Source organism: Corylus avellana, chromosome ca2 (assembly GCF_901000735.1).
Source record: "Corylus avellana chromosome ca2, CavTom2PMs-1.0".
In the NCBI taxonomy this organism is placed as follows: Eukaryota; Viridiplantae; Streptophyta; class Magnoliopsida; order Fagales; family Betulaceae; genus Corylus; species Corylus avellana.
The window spans coordinates 44,745,996-44,767,661 of NC_081542.1; the positions used below are offsets into that span (position 1 = coordinate 44,745,996).

At 37.2% G+C, this 21,666-nt stretch overlaps 1 protein-coding gene, 3 long non-coding RNA genes and 1 pseudogene across 4 annotated transcripts in view; 4 read left to right on the forward strand and 1 right to left on the reverse strand.

The window, feature by feature from the left end:
* Positions 1 to 1,689, forward strand: part of LOC132169919 (probable 2' cyclic ADP-D-ribose synthase BdTIR) — a 1,907-nt gene extending 218 nt beyond the window's left edge. Inside the window, exons 2-3 of the mRNA XM_059580860.1 lie at positions 8 to 459; positions 1,280 to 1,689. Coding sequence (XP_059436843.1) covers positions 8 to 459; positions 1,280 to 1,637 — 810 coding nt within the window. The 3' untranslated portion in view covers positions 1,638 to 1,689. The remainder of the gene's footprint in view (positions 1 to 7; positions 460 to 1,279) is intronic.
* A 4,810-nt stretch (positions 1,690 to 6,499) lies between these two features.
* On the forward strand, positions 6,500 to 9,313 carry LOC132168580 (uncharacterized). Its single transcript, XR_009438892.1, has 3 exons — positions 6,500 to 6,587; positions 6,746 to 6,856; positions 8,817 to 9,313. It is a non-coding gene; the product is annotated as an uncharacterized LOC132168580 (long non-coding RNA).
* Positions 9,314 to 10,186: 873 nt separating this feature from the next.
* Positions 10,187 to 10,948, forward strand: LOC132169920 (probable 2' cyclic ADP-D-ribose synthase BdTIR; annotated as a pseudogene).
* Positions 10,949 to 11,110: 162 nt separating this feature from the next.
* On the forward strand, positions 11,111 to 12,921 carry LOC132168434 (uncharacterized). The gene is made up of 3 exons (XR_009438872.1): positions 11,111 to 11,444; positions 11,802 to 11,888; positions 12,586 to 12,921. It is a non-coding gene; the product is annotated as an uncharacterized LOC132168434 (long non-coding RNA).
* Positions 12,922 to 17,469: 4,548 nt separating this feature from the next.
* On the reverse strand, positions 17,470 to 18,746 carry LOC132172870 (uncharacterized). The gene is made up of 3 exons (XR_009439209.1): positions 18,233 to 18,746; positions 17,799 to 17,949; positions 17,470 to 17,585 (listed from the first exon to the last, which is right to left on the reverse strand). It is a non-coding gene; the product is annotated as an uncharacterized LOC132172870 (long non-coding RNA).
* Between the last annotated feature and the right edge of the window lie 2,920 nt (positions 18,747 to 21,666).

Sequence of the window (21,666 nt, forward strand, 5' to 3'; positions counted from 1 at the left end):
TCGGCAGAGGAAAAAGAAAGTGGAAACTCGAAACTACTGTAAAAACAGAGAGCCATGCGACGTGTTCATAAACCACAGAGGAAGCGATACGAAGAAAAACATTGCCGGGTTGCTCTACGAGCACCTTTCAAGGTTGGGGATTAAGCCTTTCATGGACAGCCGAAACATGAAGCCTGGGGACAAGTTGTTCGACGAGATTGACGCCGCTATCGGAAATTGTAAGGTTGCTGTTGCACTCTTGTCGCCCAACTATTGTGAGTCCCGCCATTGTCTCCGTGAGCTCACTCTTTTAATGGAGTCCAACAAAAGAGTTTTACCCATCTTCTGGGATGTCAAACCGTCAGAGCTTCGGGTTAACAGCAATGGACGCCAATTTTCAGATGAAGAAATCTCGAGATTCGAAAGGGCACTTGAACAAGTTAAATATACCATTGGGCTAACCTTCAACTCGAACAAAGGGTATAATATCTCTAGCTATTTTTATCTGTCTTCTTATTTTATTTTTTATTTTTTAACTCTAAAAGAATAACGTTAGAAATCATATAATTATTAAAAACAATGCTAAGAGTATCTCCAACAACAATATGTAAGATATTTATTGTTTATTGAGAAAGTGCAATTCTTTACTTGATTTATTTATTTTTATACAATCTCCAACATATTTTTTATTCTCTTTTATACTTGCTTTTAAATATTATTTCTCGCTTTTTTAATTATATTCTATTTTCATGAAAAAGAGAGAAACAATAAAAAACTAGAAAGTAACATGAAGAAACAATAAAATATTTATCTAGTGTGCTACATAGAACAACATAAGGTTGCTCTTCACTGTAGCACATTATACATTTTACTTAGTTCTAGCTAAATATAGCTCATATAGATCCATAATCTATTGAAGATGCTCTAAGTGGCGATCAGAACCGATCTATGATTAGTCGCATTACTTATTTTGTTTCCTAATTTCGCTAGTGATTGTTTTATTTTTAAATTTTTATCAAAAAAGCTTTACATTTGGCCAGCCAAAATAGTTAAGAATTTGTTGACCTACTATAATGCTCATCAATTTGCCGAGCAATTTAGTTCAACAATACATTAGTTATATTAACAAATAAAACTTGTTAGCTAAAATAATGAGTTGAATGTATGTTCTTTAAAAAAGTTTGTAGATAAAATAAAATTTTTTTTATGATTTGACTGAATTTTAGCTACATATTTGCCGGGTATAAATGCTCTTAAGAGTTCCGTATAATATTTGCCTTTTGCTGCTTTTGGTTTTTAGGGATTGGTCCGAATTCCTAGTAAATGCTTCGAAAGTAATAAAGAATTTGCTTGAAGAAGAAGATCAATCCATGACTGAAAGATTCCAAAGCCTTGTTTCAAAGTACCGATTGTTGCATAATTTGTGTTTATTTATCTCCTTTACTCAAAAGCAACCACAAAAGGCGCCGTCATGTCATCCGGTCTCGTGGCCAATCCCGGCGGCGGAGGGATGGAATCATGCCCTTCAAAAATCTGAAGAACGTTTCCAACCTGAGTGTATCATATGTAGGATTATTATACCACGTCTTCATCGAAACTTGCTACTCCACATCGCCGAAGATCGTGATCACCCTGAGGATGACTGTTATTTTATATGAGAATTGCTAGGGAGTCAAACAAATGAACCCAAATTTTTTATTAAATTAACGTGACAAACTGTGAGTGATAGACAAAGAAAAAATAATTACATTTTTTTAATTTAAAAACTCTTACCACATTAATTTGTTAAATTTTTTAGATTCATTTATTTGGTTCCCTAACACGAGCCATTTTATATACTGAGGTGCATTGTAATCTGACTTGTGATCAAGGTTTCACGTACATTTTTCTAATGGTGTGAGACCTGAGCATTATTAGAGTATTTAGTTATGATTTTGAAAAGGCCCAAAAATTGTACCCATTGATTAAAGTTACAAATAATAAAAGCGCTTCGAGTTTTAATTAGCTTTTCTTTTATTGCTCTGTTATTGGGTTGAAAACAGAGGAGATTATGGGGCGGGCAAAAAGAGGGTTGGGAGGTGGGCAGCGAAGCTCCATTAACGGGCTGAGTGTGGTTCATGGGTACGTATGTGGTATTGGAATATTGGGAAGTTAATTAACGAAAATTATAAGAAGCCGTCTGTCACGTCAGTGTGTGACGTGGAGGTAGTAGGTGATGCATGAAGGTTCAACCTGGTTTAATTGTGTCTAGCCAACCTGTGTGGCAGTGAGTTGCATGCAGCACGCTCAGAGGTGTTCAACGCCTGTGCTTCAGTGCGTGTTAGTGGGCAGCTCGTGAGAAGTTGTCTTTGTTTAACTATCATAGGTTAAAACAAGCTAGGTGTTTTTTTTTTTTTAAAAAAAAAAAAAAAATTTAATCTTTTTAAGTGGATATTATTTTTTAAAAATTAAGTAGGAGAAATAAGAGCACTTAAAAGAATACTAGAAGAACACCTAGCATTCTCCAAACAAGAGAAAAATGTTATGTGCTCTAGGTGCTTTTCTGATGTTCTCTTGGTATTCTTAAGATCTTATGTGGATATTATTTTTTAAATATTAAGTGAAAGTGTTGAGAATAAGGTTATATATTGAATCACATGGTATAATATACAGAAGAAGCCTATATATAAGCTAATAATACAGACCTAGTAGAATAAGAAAAGGTAAACCTAGTAGACTTAAAATACCAAAAAAAGTAAATAACAATAACATAATATTATTAACAGCCTCCCACAAGCTCAAGGTGGAGTGCGAGAGACCAACTTGAGGTTGGACAGAAGATCACGAAAACGCCCTGGAGGATGTGACTTTGTAAAGATGTCTACGAGCACATCATGGGACGTGACAGAATGAAGCTGTAATGAGCCCTGAAGAAGATGATGACGAACAAAATGACAATCAATCTCAATATGTTTTGTCCGTTCATGAAAAACATCATTATGAGCAATCTGAATAGCACTCTTGTTGTCACAATATACAGGAGTAGCAGAAGAAAGAGAAACACCCATATCCTATAACAGCCATCGCAACCAAACAAGCTCCGCGGTAGTGTCAGCTACAGCACGATATTCTGCCTTGGAGCTAGATCAAGCAACAACAGTCTATTTCTTACTTCGCCAAGAGATAAGAGAGGTGCTAAATAGGAAACAGTAACTAGTGGTAGAGTGACGATCGGTTGAATCACCCTCCCAATCAGCATCAGTATAAGCATGCAGTTGTAGAGGAGACTGAGAAGAGAAATAAAGCCTATGAAATAATGTCCCCTTCAGGTACCAAAGAATGCAGAGGACAGCTGAGAAATGAGTGGAGCAAGGAGCAGCCATAAATTGACTCACTTCATGGACAGCATACGAGATATCAGGTCGAGTGATAGTAAGGTAGACAAGATTGCCAACTAAATGCCGATATAAGGTAAAATCGTGAAGAGGCTCGCCATCATGAGGAGTGAGACGAGTATTAAGCTCAGTCGGTGTGTCGACAATCTTACTGTCTGTAAGATTGGCCCAGAAAAGCAGATCAGAGATATACTTGGCCTGTGTTAAATAATAACCATCAGAAAAAAGAGGAGATCTCAAGACCAAGAAAATAGCTGAGAGGGCCAAGATTTTTCATCTCAAAGTGCTGACTGAGAAACTGTTTAAGTTCCTGAATACCAGTGATATAATCTCCAGTGATAATCATGTCATCAACATATAGTAGAAGAAGTATGGTACCCCGGTCTGTGCGGCAAATAAACAAGGCTGAACCATAAGAACTGATGGAGTAGCCAAGGCAAGAGATAGTGGCGCTAAACTTAGCAAACCATGCTTGAGGTGCTTGCTTAAGTCCATATAGAGCTCGACGAATATGACAAACCTTGTTTGTAGGATGAGATAATCCAGGAGGTGGCTGCATATAGACTTCTTCACTTAAATTACCATTAAGAAAGACATTTTTGACATCCATTTGACAAAGTGACCAATGTCGAGAAGTTGCAACAGCCAACAAAGCACGCACAGAAGAGAGTCGAGCAACTAGAGCAAAAGTCTCCTCATAATCTACACTATATTCCTGAGTAAAACCTCTGGCCACAAGTCGAGCCTTGTACCTGTCAACAGAACCATCGGAACAAGTCTTGATTTTGTAAACCCACTTACACCCAACCACAGATTTTTCAAGACGTAAGTCAACCAAATCTCATGTATTGTTCTTGTGTAAAACATCAAGTTCTTCTTTCATTGTAGCCTTTCAAAGAGGGTTAGTGGAGGCCTCATAAAAGGAGTGAGGCTCATGCAAGGTAGCTAAGGCATGAAAGCAATGAAAATCCTGTAAATGGGATGGGAGAGATCTTACTCGGGTGGATCGACGAAGGTCAGGTGGTGGAGTGCAAACTGGATCCTTGGATGGAACAGAACTTGGGGAGGCAGGCGAAGAACTTGGGGACGCAGGTCAAGCGGCGTCGAGGGTATCAGAACCTGGTGACGTAGGTGAAGCAGCGTCGAGGGCATTAGATGACTGCAGTTCGAGCGAGATAGACTCTGGCAAGACATTGGTGGTGGGAGAAGGAGAAAGAGAAAACTCAAGAAGGGTAGTAAAGGGAGGGATCGGATGATGGCATGCTAAATTTTCCGACTTCGTAGAATAGTCGATGCTCCCAAAAAACTACATGACGGGAGATGTGAAGACGACGAGACACAAGATCATAACACCGGTAGCCCTTTTGTTCCACTCCATATCCAAGAAAACAACACATTCGAGAACGAGGCTCAAGTTTGGTACGCTTATGAGGCTGGAGTAAAACAAAACAGGCAGAACCAAAGACACGGAGACGGTGATATGAAGGGATAGAGCCAAACAACCACTTGTGAGGAGAGCAATTATCAAAGATAGGGGTAGGTAACGTATTGATCGTGTAGACAGCCGTGAGAGTAGCTTCACCCCAAAATAGGGTAGGAACAGATGTAGAAATGAGAAGAGCACGGACAATGTCTAAAATGTACCTAAGTTTACGTTCAGCTTGACCATTTTGTTGTGAGGTGCCTAGACACGACAAGTGAGGAACAATGCCATAATGTTTGAGAATAACTTGAAAATCATGTTGAGTATATTCTAAAGCATTATGAGAACGAAAAGCTTTGATGGGTTTTGAAAATTGGGTTTCAACCATTTTGGCAAAAGTACGATAAATGTCCAATAATTCAAAACGAGATTTCATTAAAAACACCCAAGTGTAACAAGAGAAATCATTAACAAAAATAACAAAATAACGTGAGCCACTCATGCTAGCAACAGGAGAATGTCCCCAAACATCATAATGAATTAAATCAAAAGAAGTAGTAGCATGAGACTCACTATTATTAAATGGCAAAGCCGGTTGTTTACCAAGTTGACATGAACTACAATCAAAAGAATGATTGGAAATTGAACCTAACAAACCATTTGAAGCTAAAATTGAATGCGAGAGGCAGACGCATAACCAAAACGCGAATGCCAAAGTGCAAGAGATGGTGATGACGAAGAGGCACAAGCAGAGACGCCTGTGGTGGGGAGATGTAAGGATGAGAGTTCGAACATACGCCCAATTTTACGCCTGGTCCCAATGGTCTGACTCGTACGAGGATCCTGTACATGCACACCAGAAAAGTAAAAAACAAGTCTAATATCTTTCTTTTTTTGTTTTTAAATAATATCTACCTAACATCAATAGAACACCAAAAAAACACTAAAATAGCAATACATATCATTACTCACTTTTCTATCACAATCATATTTTCAAATAACATGGATGTAGGGGTGGGCTAGCTACCGGAAAAAGCTTGATTAATTATTTGGGTAAAAGATAGAAGGTTTTTATTATTTTATTTGTTAGGGTAAAGATCAACAGCACGCGGCGTGCATTGCACGCCCGTGCTGTTGATCTTAAAAAAAAAATAAAAAAAAAAAAAAAAAAAATTTTTGCACTGGGCGTGCCACGCCCGCGCGTGCTGCCAATCAGTGCTCTGTTTGTTAAAAGAAGGGGTATTATAGGAATATAAAAAAATAAGTGAGAATTTTGATACATTTTAGTAGTTTGGAGGGCTGCTTTAGTACCTTTTGAACATTAGATGACTATATTGCAAACGGTCGGTAGTTTGAGATTTTTTTTTATATTTTTCCTCCAAAAAAAAAAAAAACAAGTAAGCATTTTCACAGCCAGCCGCACACGTAGCTGTGGTGTAATTGGAGGATACTCACTCGAGCACTGATTGGGAGCACGCGGCGTGCGTGCATGCCCCAGTGCAAATTTTTTTTTTTTATTGGGAGCACGCGGCGTGCGTGCATGCCCCAGTGCAAATTTTTTTTTTTTAAAAAAAAATTTTTTTGCATGCGGCGTGCCCTGTTTTGTTTTACCCTACTCACTCCCATTTGGTGAAAAGGCTTAACAGACCCGCACCCCTAGTCCAAGAATAAAGAATTATAGTCTTGCCCTTTTTGTCAGTAACCAGAGAGAGAGAGAGTATGAGTGCTTCATGCTTGGAGAAGTAATGGACAGAGTGAGAAAGGAGATCGAAGGAGCCGGAAGTGCAAGCTCAAGGGGTTTTTCGGTCAAGGTGAGTTAATCTTGAGCTTTTATTGATGTTTTTGAAATACCCACCATATTTGAAGCATGAGTCTATATTTGGATTGCTGATCTTGAGTAGGCAGTGAAGTGAGTTGAGATATTGAATCTAAGTGTTGTTTGATTTTGTTGGGTTTTTGGTTTGGACAGCGAGAGAGAGAGAGAGAGAATGAGAGCTTCATGCTTGGAGAAGTAAAGGACAGAGAGAGAAAGGAGATCGAAGGAGGCGGAAGTGCAAGCTCAAGGGGTTTTTCTGTCAAGGTGAGTTAATCTTGAGCTTTTCTTGATGTTTTTGAAATACCTAAGTATGGATCTATATTTGGATGGTTGTTGGGTTTTTGGTTTGGGTGGCCGAAAATGGCCGAATTTTTTGGTGGTGTGCATTTTTGACTTTGGGGCCTGAATCCACAACCTCACCCTCCACCTTGCTACAAAGGGAGGAAGTTCCATTTGAGCTAAAACCATTCTATTCAAATAGGTGTAGAATGAATTAAATGTAGATGGGACTCTCATGCCTACGTTTATTTTGTGACTTCACCATGTAGCGCCATGATCCGTTGGCAATGAAGACACTGGATGTAGGTCATATCTAGTAGTCTTCCCTTCTCCCTCGTGTAACTCTAACTTTGGTCCAATCGCTTTCATAGGCTACATTCTAGAGTAGCAAACATGTAACGCTCACCCAACACCGACAAGTGCAATATTTTACAGATATTCGTGCGCCATTATTACTACAATGTCACTGATAAACAAAGCAGCAGAGATGTTATAGAAATGCTAAATATCTCAAATTTTTGTTTTAAAAGTTGGTTTCTAAATAATGTTACTATTTCATGAGTTGATGACACACTTTTCAAAATAATAAATCCTATGAGATGGTGACACATCATTTAATTACTAACTTTTATGAATAAAATTTGGGATGTTTAACACTTCTTATATATATATATATATATATATATATATATATATATGAGTAGTGATATAAAAAGGACTCGTGTCTTCTTTGTATCTACCAAATATGATGTGATTTTTAAAATTACAAGTATATCAAAATTTAATAATAATTTCTTAAATTTAATGATAATTTTAAAAGTCATATCATATTTGAAACATTGACTACTACTTTACATAAATAATAATTCAACGAAGCACTACAATAACATTGTGATGCAGATGGTAGAAGACATGTTTTGGTACTGCGCCCGATCTTGCAATCGAGCGCACGCGGGGAGTCATTATGTTATTTTCGCTTTTTTTTATTATTTAAACCGACTTTATTTCGGTATTAAATTAGAGTTAGGGTTTTTAGGCATCTATAGTTCGTATTGTACTAGGTTTAGAGTCTTGGGGCTATAAATACATGCTTATAGCCTCTAGAAAAACAATTTATGTTGATTTATCAGTTTTCTTTAATAAGAATTACTCAAATGTGAGTTTTCTTCGTATTTTTTCTTGAAACCATAGATAGACTCAATAGTTTTGAGAAAAATTCTTAGGCTTTTGATAGACTCAAAATCTTATCTGCTATTTTATTGTTGTTCTTCGCTGCAACCTACCAAGTTCATGCTCATGCCAATCATACACTCTAAGCTATTCCCAAATTACATGCAGCTAGCATACACTAACTACTTGAATACTCGGACTCCAATTCCTTTGCCTTTTCCTACTCTGGTTCCTCCTCCTCTACTACACTTGTTGCAATCTCAATCTCTGTAAAGGGATATTTTATAGGTTGAAACTATGAGTCCAACTCTCCATAATTATATACTCTTAACCAAAACTCTGTGACGTTAGCCCTCTTGTTCTAATAAAACCTCTCTTTCTGTTTAATTGGAAACTTCTAAAATATAAATTTGCGGTAGTAAAATACTTTTCCTTGAAATCAAAACGACAGATTTTTCTACTTGAAATTTTGAACTTAAAACTTTTTACTAGCTTTTCTACTATCATGGTCAAAACATCAAAGCAAATACGAGTACTTGTTGATTCCATTCAATTCATTTACTAGCCAGATAATAATGAGCAACATACTTATAAAAAAATAATAATAATGAGCAACATTTTTTTTTCTAATTGAAAGGGGGCAATGAGCAACATAGTTAAAACAAACATGCTTTAGAAACTCAAACACACACATATATATTCTTATTAAGAACACAATTCTCTCTTGTTTAACTTTTATTCTAGCATTTTAATGTTTCAACTATTCCTGAACTAGGGTTGCTTTCTCATAATTATGTGATTGAGCACCAGACTGGCGATCGACTCGGTTGATTTCCTCGTGACTACACAGTGGATCATCGTCATAGAAAAATTACCACAACATGATCGAGCACCAGACTGACACTATAGGCAGAGATGAAGGGAGGACCATGACCCTACCCCTTCTTTTGAAAATTTTCAGAGCTTTCTACAAATTCAAAGTCTGCATTAGAATAGCAACCTTGGGTTGCTTTTGGTGACTTCATTGAACTTTTGCTCCATAAAGCTTGTATCTCGAAATAATTACAGATTCTCTCTCTCGCTGCCTCCCTGTATCTCTCTCTCTCTCTCTCTCTCTCTCTCTCTCTCTCTCTCTCTCTCTCTCTCTCTCTCCCTCTCTCTCTCTGTATCTCTGCCTCCCTGTATCTCTCTCTCTCTCTTTATCTGTGTAGACTGTGTGTGTGTGTGTGTGTGTGTTGACATTTGTGATTCTTCTCCAGCTAGGCTGGACTAGATTAGGGAGGAAATGTAAAATTGTTTTGGCACAATTTGGTGGTACTTACCATTTTCCAGTTTTTCATGTGACCAACATAAGGGAATATATCATATTTTCTTTGGAATAGGCAATGCCGTACATCTAGGCTTAATCAATGTGGTGTGCCATCGTTTCTCCTTATAATATGAAAAAAAAAAACTATTTTCATGATGAGTAATGCTGTACATTACTTTCCATCCTCTCAAAGCCAATGTGGTGTGTTATTCCAACTAAAAGAATCAATTTTTATGTGCCAAATGTTACGGAAAATTACATCACATAAGCTTTGGGAATTAATGAAGTGATGTATAACATTACTCTTTTATGATTACTAATTGAGTTAACTAATAACTTGTCGCAACAACTTGTGAAGTGAAGATAATTTCTATTTTGTCCCAACAATCTTAATATATATTTTATTCATAATTTGGACCCTTTCATAGATATTCTTGATTGAAACCTGCAGTAAACACACCATATAGCAAATGCTACCCATTGGAGAATCACATAACAGATGACACTTTCATTTGCTATTACAAATTGATTTTTATGATTAATTAGTAATCATTAATATGTTAGTATTTCTTTCAAGTTTTATCGACATTTTTCTTTAACCTTCTATATTTCAGTGAAAAAATGTATCGACTTTTATTCCAATTTTTGTTCTTATTTTGATAATGGAAACATTGACATTTTATTATAAGGTTTTCTTTAAACTTTGAAATTTTGAGAAGTGTCAACAAGTCTTATATATATATATATATATACACACATATATATATATTATTTTTGTTTCACCCTCCTAAGATCAATTTTTGGCTTCGCTGGGAATCTAGTTTAGACGCTTGAGAATGGTTAGGAGACAAGAAGATAAACAGAAGAATCGGGATGCTACCAATTGGTTGTGTTTTTCGCGACGGTCGAGAAAAAGAAAGCGGAAACTCGAAACTGTAAAAAACAAAGTAGAAGCTTTTGTGAGTCCAAATATCAAAGCAGTATCAGGGCCATGTGACGTGTTCATAAACCACCGAGGGATCGATACGAAGAAAAACATTGCCGGGTTGCTCTACGATCACCTTTCAAGGCTGGGGATTAAGCCTTTCATGGACAGCCGAAACATGAAACCTGCATGGGGACAAGTTGTCCAACGAGATTGATGCTGCCATCACAGATTGTAAGGTTGTTGTTGCACTCATCTCGCCCAACTATTGTGAGTCCCACCATTGTCTCAATGAGCTCGCTCTTTTAATGGAGTCCAACAAAAGAGTTTTACCCATCTTCTGGGATGTCAAACCCTCCCACCTTCGGGTTAAGTACATAGGACACCGTTTTTCAGCGAAACAACTCCGGAGATTCGGAAGGGCACTTGAACAAGTTACAGATACCGTTGGACTAACCTTCGACTCCTCCAGAGGGTACATCACTTTCTATTTTTATTGGTCTTTCTAATAATGGAACAAAATGCTTCACTTGTTTTGCTATTTGATTTCGTTGGTAACTTGGTGATCCTTCTATTTTGTCTTTTGTTGTTTTTTGTTTTCAGAGATTGGTCCGAATTCCTCGAAAAAGCTTCCAACGCAATAAAGAATTTGCTTGTGGTAGGAGGTCAATGAGTAATTCTACACCCCGCACTGGAGTCCCTCTACTCTCCAGCGTCTATCTCTGCTGATGTGGCCTGCGCCACGTCAAGCCTTTAAATCAAAAAAATTGAAAAACACCAAAATATACGGATTACTCTCATTTTTCTCTAAAATTTCAAAATCCCTTCCCTCGTCAGTCGTCTCCATCTTTTGATTCTTTTCCCTCCTCCAACGGTCGCCATCCACCGGCAACCAGAAGCACCGCCGTGAGCCACCCACAGGCTCCCACGAGCTCGTCCCTCTCCCACGTACTGTTGTCGAGGAGATCGTTCCCGAAGCAACCCACCAGCTCCTCCGTCTTCCACAAGTTCCTCCCTCTCCCACCATGGTTCTCCCTCTCCTCCCTTCAGCACACTCCCGCTTCTGAGGAGCCACCACCACCGTACGGCCACGACGACCCATCATCTTTGCCCGCAGTACATCTCCGACGACCCATCACCACCGCCGACAAGCCGAGACATCAAAAGAGGTAAGATTATCTCTGTTTCTTCGTTTTGATTTCTTCTCCTCTAGTAGTGTCACATAGATCTGGTTTGTTTAGTTGTCTTTGGATTTCGAATCTGAGTTGGATTCTTCTAAATCTGGCTAGGTGTGAATCTTAGATTTTTTGTGGGTTGAATCTATGTTTTCTTATTTTTAGGATTTGTAGGATTTGTAGTTTCTTACGTTTTAGTGAATTTTGAAGGATTCAAGTTTCTGAATCATTGGGCTATGATGATTAGAGTTTTTGTTAGGCTTTTGTTGAATAGAGTTTTTGTAGTACTTAAGATTATGATTTTGGGCGTGTTTCCTGACCTCTACTGTATTTTTTTTTTTCCTTTTACAGATTTGTGTTGTGTAGTTTGGAATAAGGCTTCTAGTTTTGGACTTCCGAGTTGATCATCGTTTTGGGTAGTGCTCTTCTGCACATAAGGTAAGAAAGCCGAACCAAATTTGTTTGCTTTTGGTCCTTTTTTGTTAATTAGGATTTTTCTTTTTTGTTTGATCTTATCATTGGGTTATATGCACAGAACATTTTAGACAGGAACTGGTGTATATTATGCTTTTGAGTTTATGGTAAATCATGGGGGGCACGGAGTGGCATTTTTTTTTTCAATTCATTTTAATCTATATTTTAAAAGGATATAATAATTTGAAGTTACACTCGAGAATTGTTGAAGGACTGTTCTATGTGATTCAATCTTCGTATGGGACTTGGTATTTTTCAAGAATTTAGAAATGAAATACTCAGTATGTGAGTGCAAGAGATGGAAATACTAATGATGGTGGATGTAAGAAGGCTAGAGAGGTATTTAGCTTTGTTGCCTATGAGTTTTTGTAATATGGGCATGAAATAATTTTTCTGGGCATGTTGTATTTTGAAAAAATTGAAAATGATGTTGAATGAATTCTAGCATTCATTCACAAAAAATCTTGTGTTTTTGGATTCTTGGTTTCTAAAATCTTTAGGAATGCATTCATTACCTTTTTGAAAGTTTATGAGACTGAGTTGCATTGGGAGATTAATTGGATAATGAGGCAATGTATAGCATTGTTTTTTCTCTTCTTTGAGATGTACTTCAGGTCATCATCATACCAACATGCAGGTTTTGAGCTGTTTTTTATTTCAGAATGGACGCCAAGAGGTTCATCCAATTGGTCGAAGAGAAAAAGGAGAGAACTTTGGAGAAGAAAGAAGCCCCTTTGAAATGGGAGCAGAAAGCTGGAAGCCGCTGCCAAGGCAAAGGCTGATGCCGAAGCCAAAGAGAGGATGCTGAAGGCTGCAAAGCATAAAAGAAGATCTATGTCCGATTCTGATAGTGGCAGGAAGCATGCCCACTCTGACTCAGGCGGTGACAAAATAGTTTGTGTTGAAAAAAAAAAAATATCGGATACATTTATAGTCTGTGTTGGAATTATGGCTATGTAATATAGAGGCCTTTCCTTTCGTGTAATTTATGAAAATATATGGGAATGCACTGCATTTTGTGTAATTTTGCGAACTTGTTGAATAGAAGGAAAATATTTTGATTTTGTCTAGCTTTTGAAGTGCATGGAAATATGCAGGGAAATGGCAATTGATTGTATTTACTTCTGTCTAGTAGCAATTGATATTGTTAGTTCTTGTGTTGGCTTAATTCAGTTCCAAAATGCAAAAGTTACTGTTCACGGGCTCAAACACTGATATAGAATGCTCAGAATCCAATCTCCACCGTTCATAATGTAGATTCATGTGTTATAAACGTCCATCCAAAATTTCAGCTCAATCGGACCACAAACGCCCATCGATCGGAGCTGTTGATCAAGACTGGACAGGCTAAGTCCGGACATGCCTTCCCCGGGTCTGGACCTCATTTCCAGAAACTTCATTTTTGCTCCGCAAGGCCGTGTCCGGACAGCCCATTAACCTGTCCGGACACCCCGTACCTATTATGCCCAACAATGTGTTTTTAGTGGGCCCAGGTCTAGGGTTTGATGTACTGATATATATACATCATTATAGAAGAGAAATGCACGAATTTCTCACCCCCAGAGAGTTCGTCGGAGGCTGTGCTAAGAGAGATTATATGTGGTGAGCGTTAAATTGAATCTCTTAGAGTTTTAGTTATTCCCTTTGATAAATCTACGATTGAAAAGTCTATCGGAGTTCTGGTAAAAGGAAATCATATAGAAGAATTGTGTCAGATGTTCTGGAAAGGGCTACTGCGGTAGAAGTCAAGTGGGTCACTTGTCGTGTACAAGGAAGAGTCAAAGGTTTTGTAATTCTTCTTGTATTCCTTATTCTTCTTATAGTGGATTAATTTATTGGGTTTGGCTGCCCCGGAGAGGTTTTACATTTAAAGAATTCTCTAAATGGTTTCCTCTTCGTAACCAAATATCTGTGTTCTTGAATGTTCATTACATATATGTATTTGGTTGAATATTAACTGTTAGGATAGATCTTATTCCGCATAATCTTTTTGAAACACCTAGACATTTGAATATGTGTCATTTAGAGTCGTTTTTAAAATTTTCAATTGGTATCAGAGCAGGTTTACTTTGTTTGGATTAAATTCCTGAGTGAGATCCTTGACTTCTTTGCTATGAATACTCCTCAATCCCTTAGCATGGATTCTGATGAGGAGATTGACCTTCAGATGACCTATAACAAGCTCTTTAAGAAATTTGTTAAATTGACTCATCATCATCAAATTTCCCTTAAAAAGCTTAATGATGTTGAGCATGAGAAAGAGTCTTTGGTTATTAAATTGTCTAAATCACATGCCTTAGTTGACTCTTTGAAATTTGAAAATACTATGCTTATTGATAAATTGGGTGCTTCTACTTCACATGCTTCTAATTCTGAAAGAAAAACTTTGTTTGTTAAACATGTGAAAGTCGAAGAAGTCAACGCCAATATAGGTTGCTTGGATAAGGGCAAAACTTTTTGTATGAATACTTGTGTGAAGCCCGAATTCAAGGCTCTTTCAAGGAAACAAACTCATGCAAAGTTTGTTCCTATATGCCACCATTGTGGAATTATTGGTTATATTAGACCAAATTGTTCTAAGTTGAAATCCCAAAGGCTTTGGAATAAAAAGGCTACTCCTAAGAAAGAAAAGGTGGTGTAGAGTCATGTTTGTCTAGATCTAAGTATATGTATATCCCTCCTCATATGAGACAAGCTTCTCCAAAATTTGTCCATACCTGCCATCATTATGGCAAAGTTGGTCATATTCGACCTAACTATTTTAAGTTGAGACCTCGTGAGCATAAGAGTGAGAATTCATATTCTAGGAAAGGTTTTGAAGGGCTATGCATAATGATGAAAGGAGTGTTATCTAGGTTAGATGAGTTTGACAAGAGTCACAAATCTGTACCTAGGGTTAAGAAGGTTTGGGTTAGGAAGGTCAATACCATTCACCCTTTGAGGGGGAGTGGTGGTGAACTCACCTAGAGTAAGGTGGTCCATAACATGCCTAGGATTGGTTTCTTGCATATTTCTTCATATCCTAGAGCATGTAGCATTCATTGCATTGCATTTATTTTTTTTGTTTTTTAAATTTCAGTTTTGCATATATATGCATTGCATTAATTTTGTGCATTTTATTTTTTTAAAAAAAAAAATTCAAAAAGACAAAAATATTTTTTTTAGGTTGTCTCCTTATTTTTGTCATATGCACCTTGATAGTCCATAAATTTCTCATGTATACTTCATGGATCCAATTCCTTATATCTCAAAATGTGCTTATTATACATGAGATGAATATTTATTAATGGGCTGATTTTTTTTTGCCTAAGCTTATGCTTCTATGGTACATTTTACCTATGCTTGAACTCTTGTGCACATTTAAGCTTAAATTGAGTATGAATTTGGCCTTAAGGGTGAGTTATGTTAGGCAACCATATGAGGTTTTTAACTAGTCATATTTTCCAAATTGACCATATGCTAGTTGAACCCAGGGCTTAAAAATTCCTGCTTTCTCTTTTGTGATAAGCACCAAAAGTTTAAAGACACTTTCTCAAAGAGAAAAATAAATAAGATAGTGAAACAAATAAAATCAAAAGATCATATTCCAAAAGGAATTTATTTCACTATGTCAAACTTGTGCAAAATGTATTACAAAGATAAATGTATAGGATAAGAGTGGCAAGGCCCTAGTATGATAAGGTTTGATTTTTGATTTGATATACTTGTCAAAACCTCATGGTGGAGAACTTTCTCCTCATTTTGTAAGTTGAAAATTTTTCTCTTTGGATGGCTTACACACACACCACACAAGCATGGGTTGAATGAAACATTTTTCTTTGCTTGGGTTAAGCAATATGAGTTTCTTGCCATTTCTAGTCTCATGTATATTTTGCATATTTGGAGCATGTTTGGGATAATCATTGTGCAATACATGAGTCATTGATGTATATATCATGTGTGTTCATTTGACTTTTGAGGGGGAGAAACATGTTTTTCCTTTTCCAATTTCTTGTTGATAATTGAGTCATCCATTGAGGGGGAGTTTTGCTGATGTTTCTTTATGATCTTGCATTCTACGTCATTTTTTTTCATGAGTTTTATTTACGTATTCTTGTTCCACGTGTGCCTTGATGTACTTTGTGAAGTGTTTCAGGAAACATTAAGACCTTTTATCATTCTATGACAAAAAGGGGGAGTAAATATGGGGAGATGATGGGATTGGCTCGGCATTTTGGTTTTGTCACTGAATTGCCAAAGGGGGAGTTTGTTAGTTCTTGTGTTGACTTAATTCAGTTCCAAAATGCAGAGGCTACTGTTCACGGGCTCAAACACTGATATAGAATGCTCAGAATCCAATCTCCACCATTCATAATGTAGATTCATGTGTTATAAACGTCCCTCCAAAATCTCAGCTCAATCGGACCACAAACACCCATCGATCAGAGCTGTTGATCAAGACTGGATAGGCTGGGTTCGGACATGCCTTCCCCTGGTCCGGATCTCATTTCCAGAAACTTCATTTTTGCTCCGCAAGGCCGTGTCCGGACAGCCCATTAACCTGTCCGGACACCCCGTACCTATTATGCCCAAAAATGTGTTTTTAGTGGGCCCAGGTCTAGGGTTTGGATGTACTGATATATATACATCATTATAGAAAAGATATGCACGAATTTTTCACCCCCAGAGAGTTCGTCGGAGGCTGTGCTAAGAGAGATTATATGTGGTGAGCGTTAAATTGAATCTCTTAGAGTTTTAGTTATTCCCTTTGATAAATCTACGATTGAGAAGTCTATCGGAGTTCCGGTAAAAGAAAATCATATAGAAGAATTGTGCCAGATGTTCTGGAAAATGCTACTACAGTAGAAGTCAAGTGGGTCGCTTGTCGTGTACAAAGAAGAGTCAAAGGTTTTGTAATTCTTCTTGTATTTCTTATTTTTCTTATAGTGGATTGATTTCCTAGGTTTGGCTGCCCCGGAGAGGTTTTACATTTAAAGAGTTCTCTAAATGGTTTCCTCTTCGTAACCAAATATCTGTGTTCTTGAATGTTCATTACATATATGTATTTGGTTAAATGTTAACTGTTAGGATAGATCTTATTCCGCATAATCTTTGTGAAACACCTAGACATTTGAATAGGTGTCATTTGTAGTCGTTTTTAGAATTTTCAGATATGCTAGTAAATACTTTGACAATTTGATTAGATTAACTCTTATTATCCACTAACTATATGTGACATCGAAAAATGGTTGTGGACAGCACAAATATCAAGTCCTCTTGCCTGCTTTCAAACTCATTTTTTTATGATTTATAAAAACATCATTCATTGTTGGAATGTTTCAACACCACAGAGGGCGCACTTCGGTTTAAAACTAAATGAGCCCACACTACGAACAAGCCATATGAAAGGATAATGGAAACGTTCAAGAAAATGGAGCCATCTCCACAAATGGTAGGATCAAATCATGGATACATATTATGTTCACAGAATTACATAATTTGTTTACATAAATTATTTTCATAAATTACATGATAATACATATTCTGTTCATCAGAAGCAATTTGATACGCCAACATAATATTTATGCAATCAATGACAGAGAAAATCAGCACTGTCCAAGATGAACAATGTTAAACCATCTCCTAGTCCAATAAATGCAGCAAGTGTACCAAAAGTATTTCCTGTATGGCAAAAAACACTCTTAGATTGAAATAGAGCCAAACCAAAAGAAATGGATCAGGGTATAAAAACCAACAAGCGAACACATCCTTCAGTAATCAACAAAACCTTCAAAAATCTCAACAAAAATCACTCGGTCAATCTAGAAGAAAGAAGCTAGAAAAACCCATAAAACCACATCACATAACCGTTGTTAAGGTAGCAGCAGCATCTACCTCATCTCATTCTTCTCACGAAGATTCTGCTACTGATTATTTTGGAAATCAGCTCTCATACAGATCCTGCCGCGAGAATAATGGAAATCAATTCAATAGACAAAAAGTGGAATTGAAACCAATTCTTCACTGCTTTGTTCAACCGTAGCCCCTGCATTTTGAAATGCAAATAAAATAAAATAAAATGAAGTCAATAAGAACAATCATTTGATTCAGAAACTTGAATCCTTCAAAATCCCATAAAACTTAAGAAACTACAAATCCTAAAAATGGGAAAACCTAGATTCAACCCACAAAAAATCTAAGATTCAGACCCTGCCAGATTTAGAAGAATCAAACTCAGATTCGAAATCCAAAGACAACTAAGCAAACCAGATCTATGTGACACTACTAGAGGAGAAGAAATCAAAACGGAAAAACAGAGATAATCTTACCTCTTTTGATGTCTTGGCTTGTTGGCGGTGGTGATGGGTCGTCGGAGATGTACGGCGGGAAGAGATGATGGGTCGTCGTGGCGGCACCGTGGTGGTGGCGGCTCCTCAGAAGCGGGAGTGTGCTGAAGGGAGGAAAGGGAGAACCATGGTGGAAGACGGAGGAGCTGGTGCGTTGCTTCGGGAACGATCTCCTCGACCACGATGGGACAGGAACGAGCTCGTGGGAGCCGATGGGTGGCTCGCTTCTGGTTGCCGGCAGATGGCGGCTTGTAACAGTAAACTACTATTTGTAACTGAAAAGACCAATTCGAGATGGCAAATCTCCTAGCAGTTCTTTACACTTCGAAAGCTACTCCTCCTTGCACTTAGTCAGCCTTGTATAAGGCTTAGCAACTAAAGCAATTTAGTTACAAAGTTGATTACAACTAACTAAAATAACTTCCACTTATACACGTGCAGTGTTTATTGAAACAGAATTAACTACTTAATAGAATCTAACTTCATCTAACTGTATTGTTTCTCCTCCAGCTCATCTTCTCTTCCTTGCAAATCTGCCTTAATCTCTTTTGCATCTCCCGTGACATAACCTCTCCCTCTAAAGCACCTTGCCCACAAGGTGCGGATAAGAATGTTGTAAGTGGAATAATTCCTCCCAAGAAGCATCATCTTCAGTTTGCCCCACCCACTGAACCAACACCTCAGTGATTGCTCGATAGGACCAACCTCTCTGGTTTTTTTCCTTCCTTCTTCATTCTCCTGCCTGGGGGTATTAACATCATGAAGAGGCTGCAACAAAACACTCTTGTTCTCACCTCTAGTTAGTTTAACAGATTTATCATTTTCCACACGAAAAGATGTAAAAATCCCACAATATTAATATAGGTCCTAGAGTTCTTAACCATTGAATGCCAAGTACCATACCACAACCAGCCAAAGGAAAGATGTAAAAATCAACAATAAAAATATAACCCTGCATCTTTACCTATGTGTTTTTGCATTTTCCAGAACTTACAATTTCATCTCCATTGGCTACTTTAACTTTTATAGCTTCCTGAAGCATAGGTTGAATTCCCAATCCTTAGGCCATTTCTTGATCTAAAAAATTATGTGTACTTCCAGAATCAATCAAGATTACTACCTTGTGACTTCTACTCATACCTACAAGCCTCATAGTCTTATGAGTAGGAGTTCCAATGAGAGCATGTAAAGAAATTTCAGGAAATTCTTCCAAAACAAATTCACCTGGATCGGGTTCTTCAACTTCTTCCAAATTGGTCACCTTGTGCTCAACCCCCTCAAGCAAGAACAATCTTGGTGAAGCACAAACATGGCCATGGCTCCACTTAGCATCACAATTATAACATAACCCATTTTTTCTTCTTTCCATCATCTCAACATTAGAAATTTTCTGCACTGGCAACACTAGCGAACCAGAAATAGGAATATTAGACTTGTGCTGATTATCAACAATACCAACATTCTCAGAATTCTTTTGCTGCCCAAACAAATTAGTTTTTCCTCCCAACAACCCAGTACCCTTATTCTCTCCCCCAAAACTTCTAGCAGCATTATTACAGGGAAGGACATTCCATTGGGGCTTATTGCTCTTTCTGAAGTTGAATATATAATCCTCTTGGGTGCAATCGTGAAAATAAGTGGGTGATATAGCAAACCGCGTATTGCTATTAAATCAAAGTAAAGGGGTTAATATAACAAATAGATTACATTAACAAAGCCATGTGATCACGTCTTGACCAAAAAGTACTAGTTAGGACTTAGGATTGTTTTCTTTTCAAAAAGTTCTAGTATTACAATCTATTAGCTTCGAAATGAGTATTGTCACATCAGCAAACCGCGTACTGGCATTAAATCTAAGCAAAGGGGGTTGATTTAACAAATATGTTGTGCTTGCACTTGTGAGGCTTGTATCTGAGATTGAGAAAATATAAAGAATAATAATACTTAATATACATAAATGAACTTAAGTAGGCTTTTGAGCTAAAAGTGATGTCCTAATATGTATATTAATTTACTCTTGTTTGGTTCATTTTGGTGTTTTTCTCCCTAACAAAATAGATTACATTAACAAAGCCATGTGATCACGTCTCGACCAAAAAGTACTAGTTAAGATCGCCTTCTTTTCTATAGGTTCTTGTATTGCAAGTAATTTAAAATATTTATTTCTCATCTCATCTTAATTTTAAATTATTAAACTGATGTGACCATGTCTATTAACATTAAATTGAGTATCGTCACATTAGCAAACCGCGTACGGGTATTAAATCAAAGTAAAGGGAGTTGATATAACAAATAGATTACATTAACAAAGCCATGTGATTACGTCTTGACCAAAAAGTGCTAGTTAGGATCGCTTTCTTTTCAATAAGATCTAATGTTATGAGTAATTTTAAATACTTAATCCTTGTCTTAATTTTAAATTATTAGGCTGATGTGACAATGTTTATTAACGGGTGCCAAAAGAGACACGATTCTAACAAATGATAATTCTTACCCAAAGATTCCGGCTTTTCAAAAAGTCGGTCTCAAAATCTTTACATAAAGTCACAAGCCATTGGCAAAAGCGTGTTCCTTTTGTGTAATATTGGCGGCTGGCTTGACAATTACAGCCATCTATTTGACTTCTTAATTGGTTGGCCAATTGTTTGTTACCCTGAACAAAATCACTTGAAAACCTTCTTCGATTTGTGGAAACTGGAAACCCGATCTGCCCTGTAAATATTCGGTTGTTCATATTCTAATTGGTTTGTGAAAACAACTTGAATTCTCAACTTAGAATGGTTGACATCAAACATTGACATTGTGTTTACATTTTTAAGGCTTCATTATTTTCCATGCTCTGTTTCTTGACACGAGTGTTTTGCAACACCATATATATTATTGGATTGTCCAAACGGTTCTTGTCTCCTCCATTTTACAGTCCTTCATTAACCGTACACAGTACACACAGAGGGAATTTTAGCAACATATATACCTTTATATTTGATTCTATTGCCATCGCAATTTTTAACATTATGTCTAAGAGAGAAAACAAAGAAGGGAGATGAACGGTTGAGGACGGTAGGTAGTTTGTTAATTATATAAAAATCACACGTGAGTTTAAATTAACTTTAACTGCTGAAACCGGTTTTAACTCTGTTAACTCTACTTCTCTTTTTAACGTAATGGTGTCTCTTCTTCTTTTAAGCAGTAGCTCGGCAACGGCACCCGAACACCAATAAGGCAATAAACATGCGACAGCAATCTGTCGAACAACAATAGCTTCTTCACCAAGTCAACAGAACAGAACAGAACAAAACAACCAGAAGAAAGACAAAGAAAATATTTGCTTCCATTGCAGATCCAGGATTCAATGATATGGGCTTTGTCGAGATTCGCAGTACACTCATAATTTGTTGTGTCTCTGCAGCTTTTCC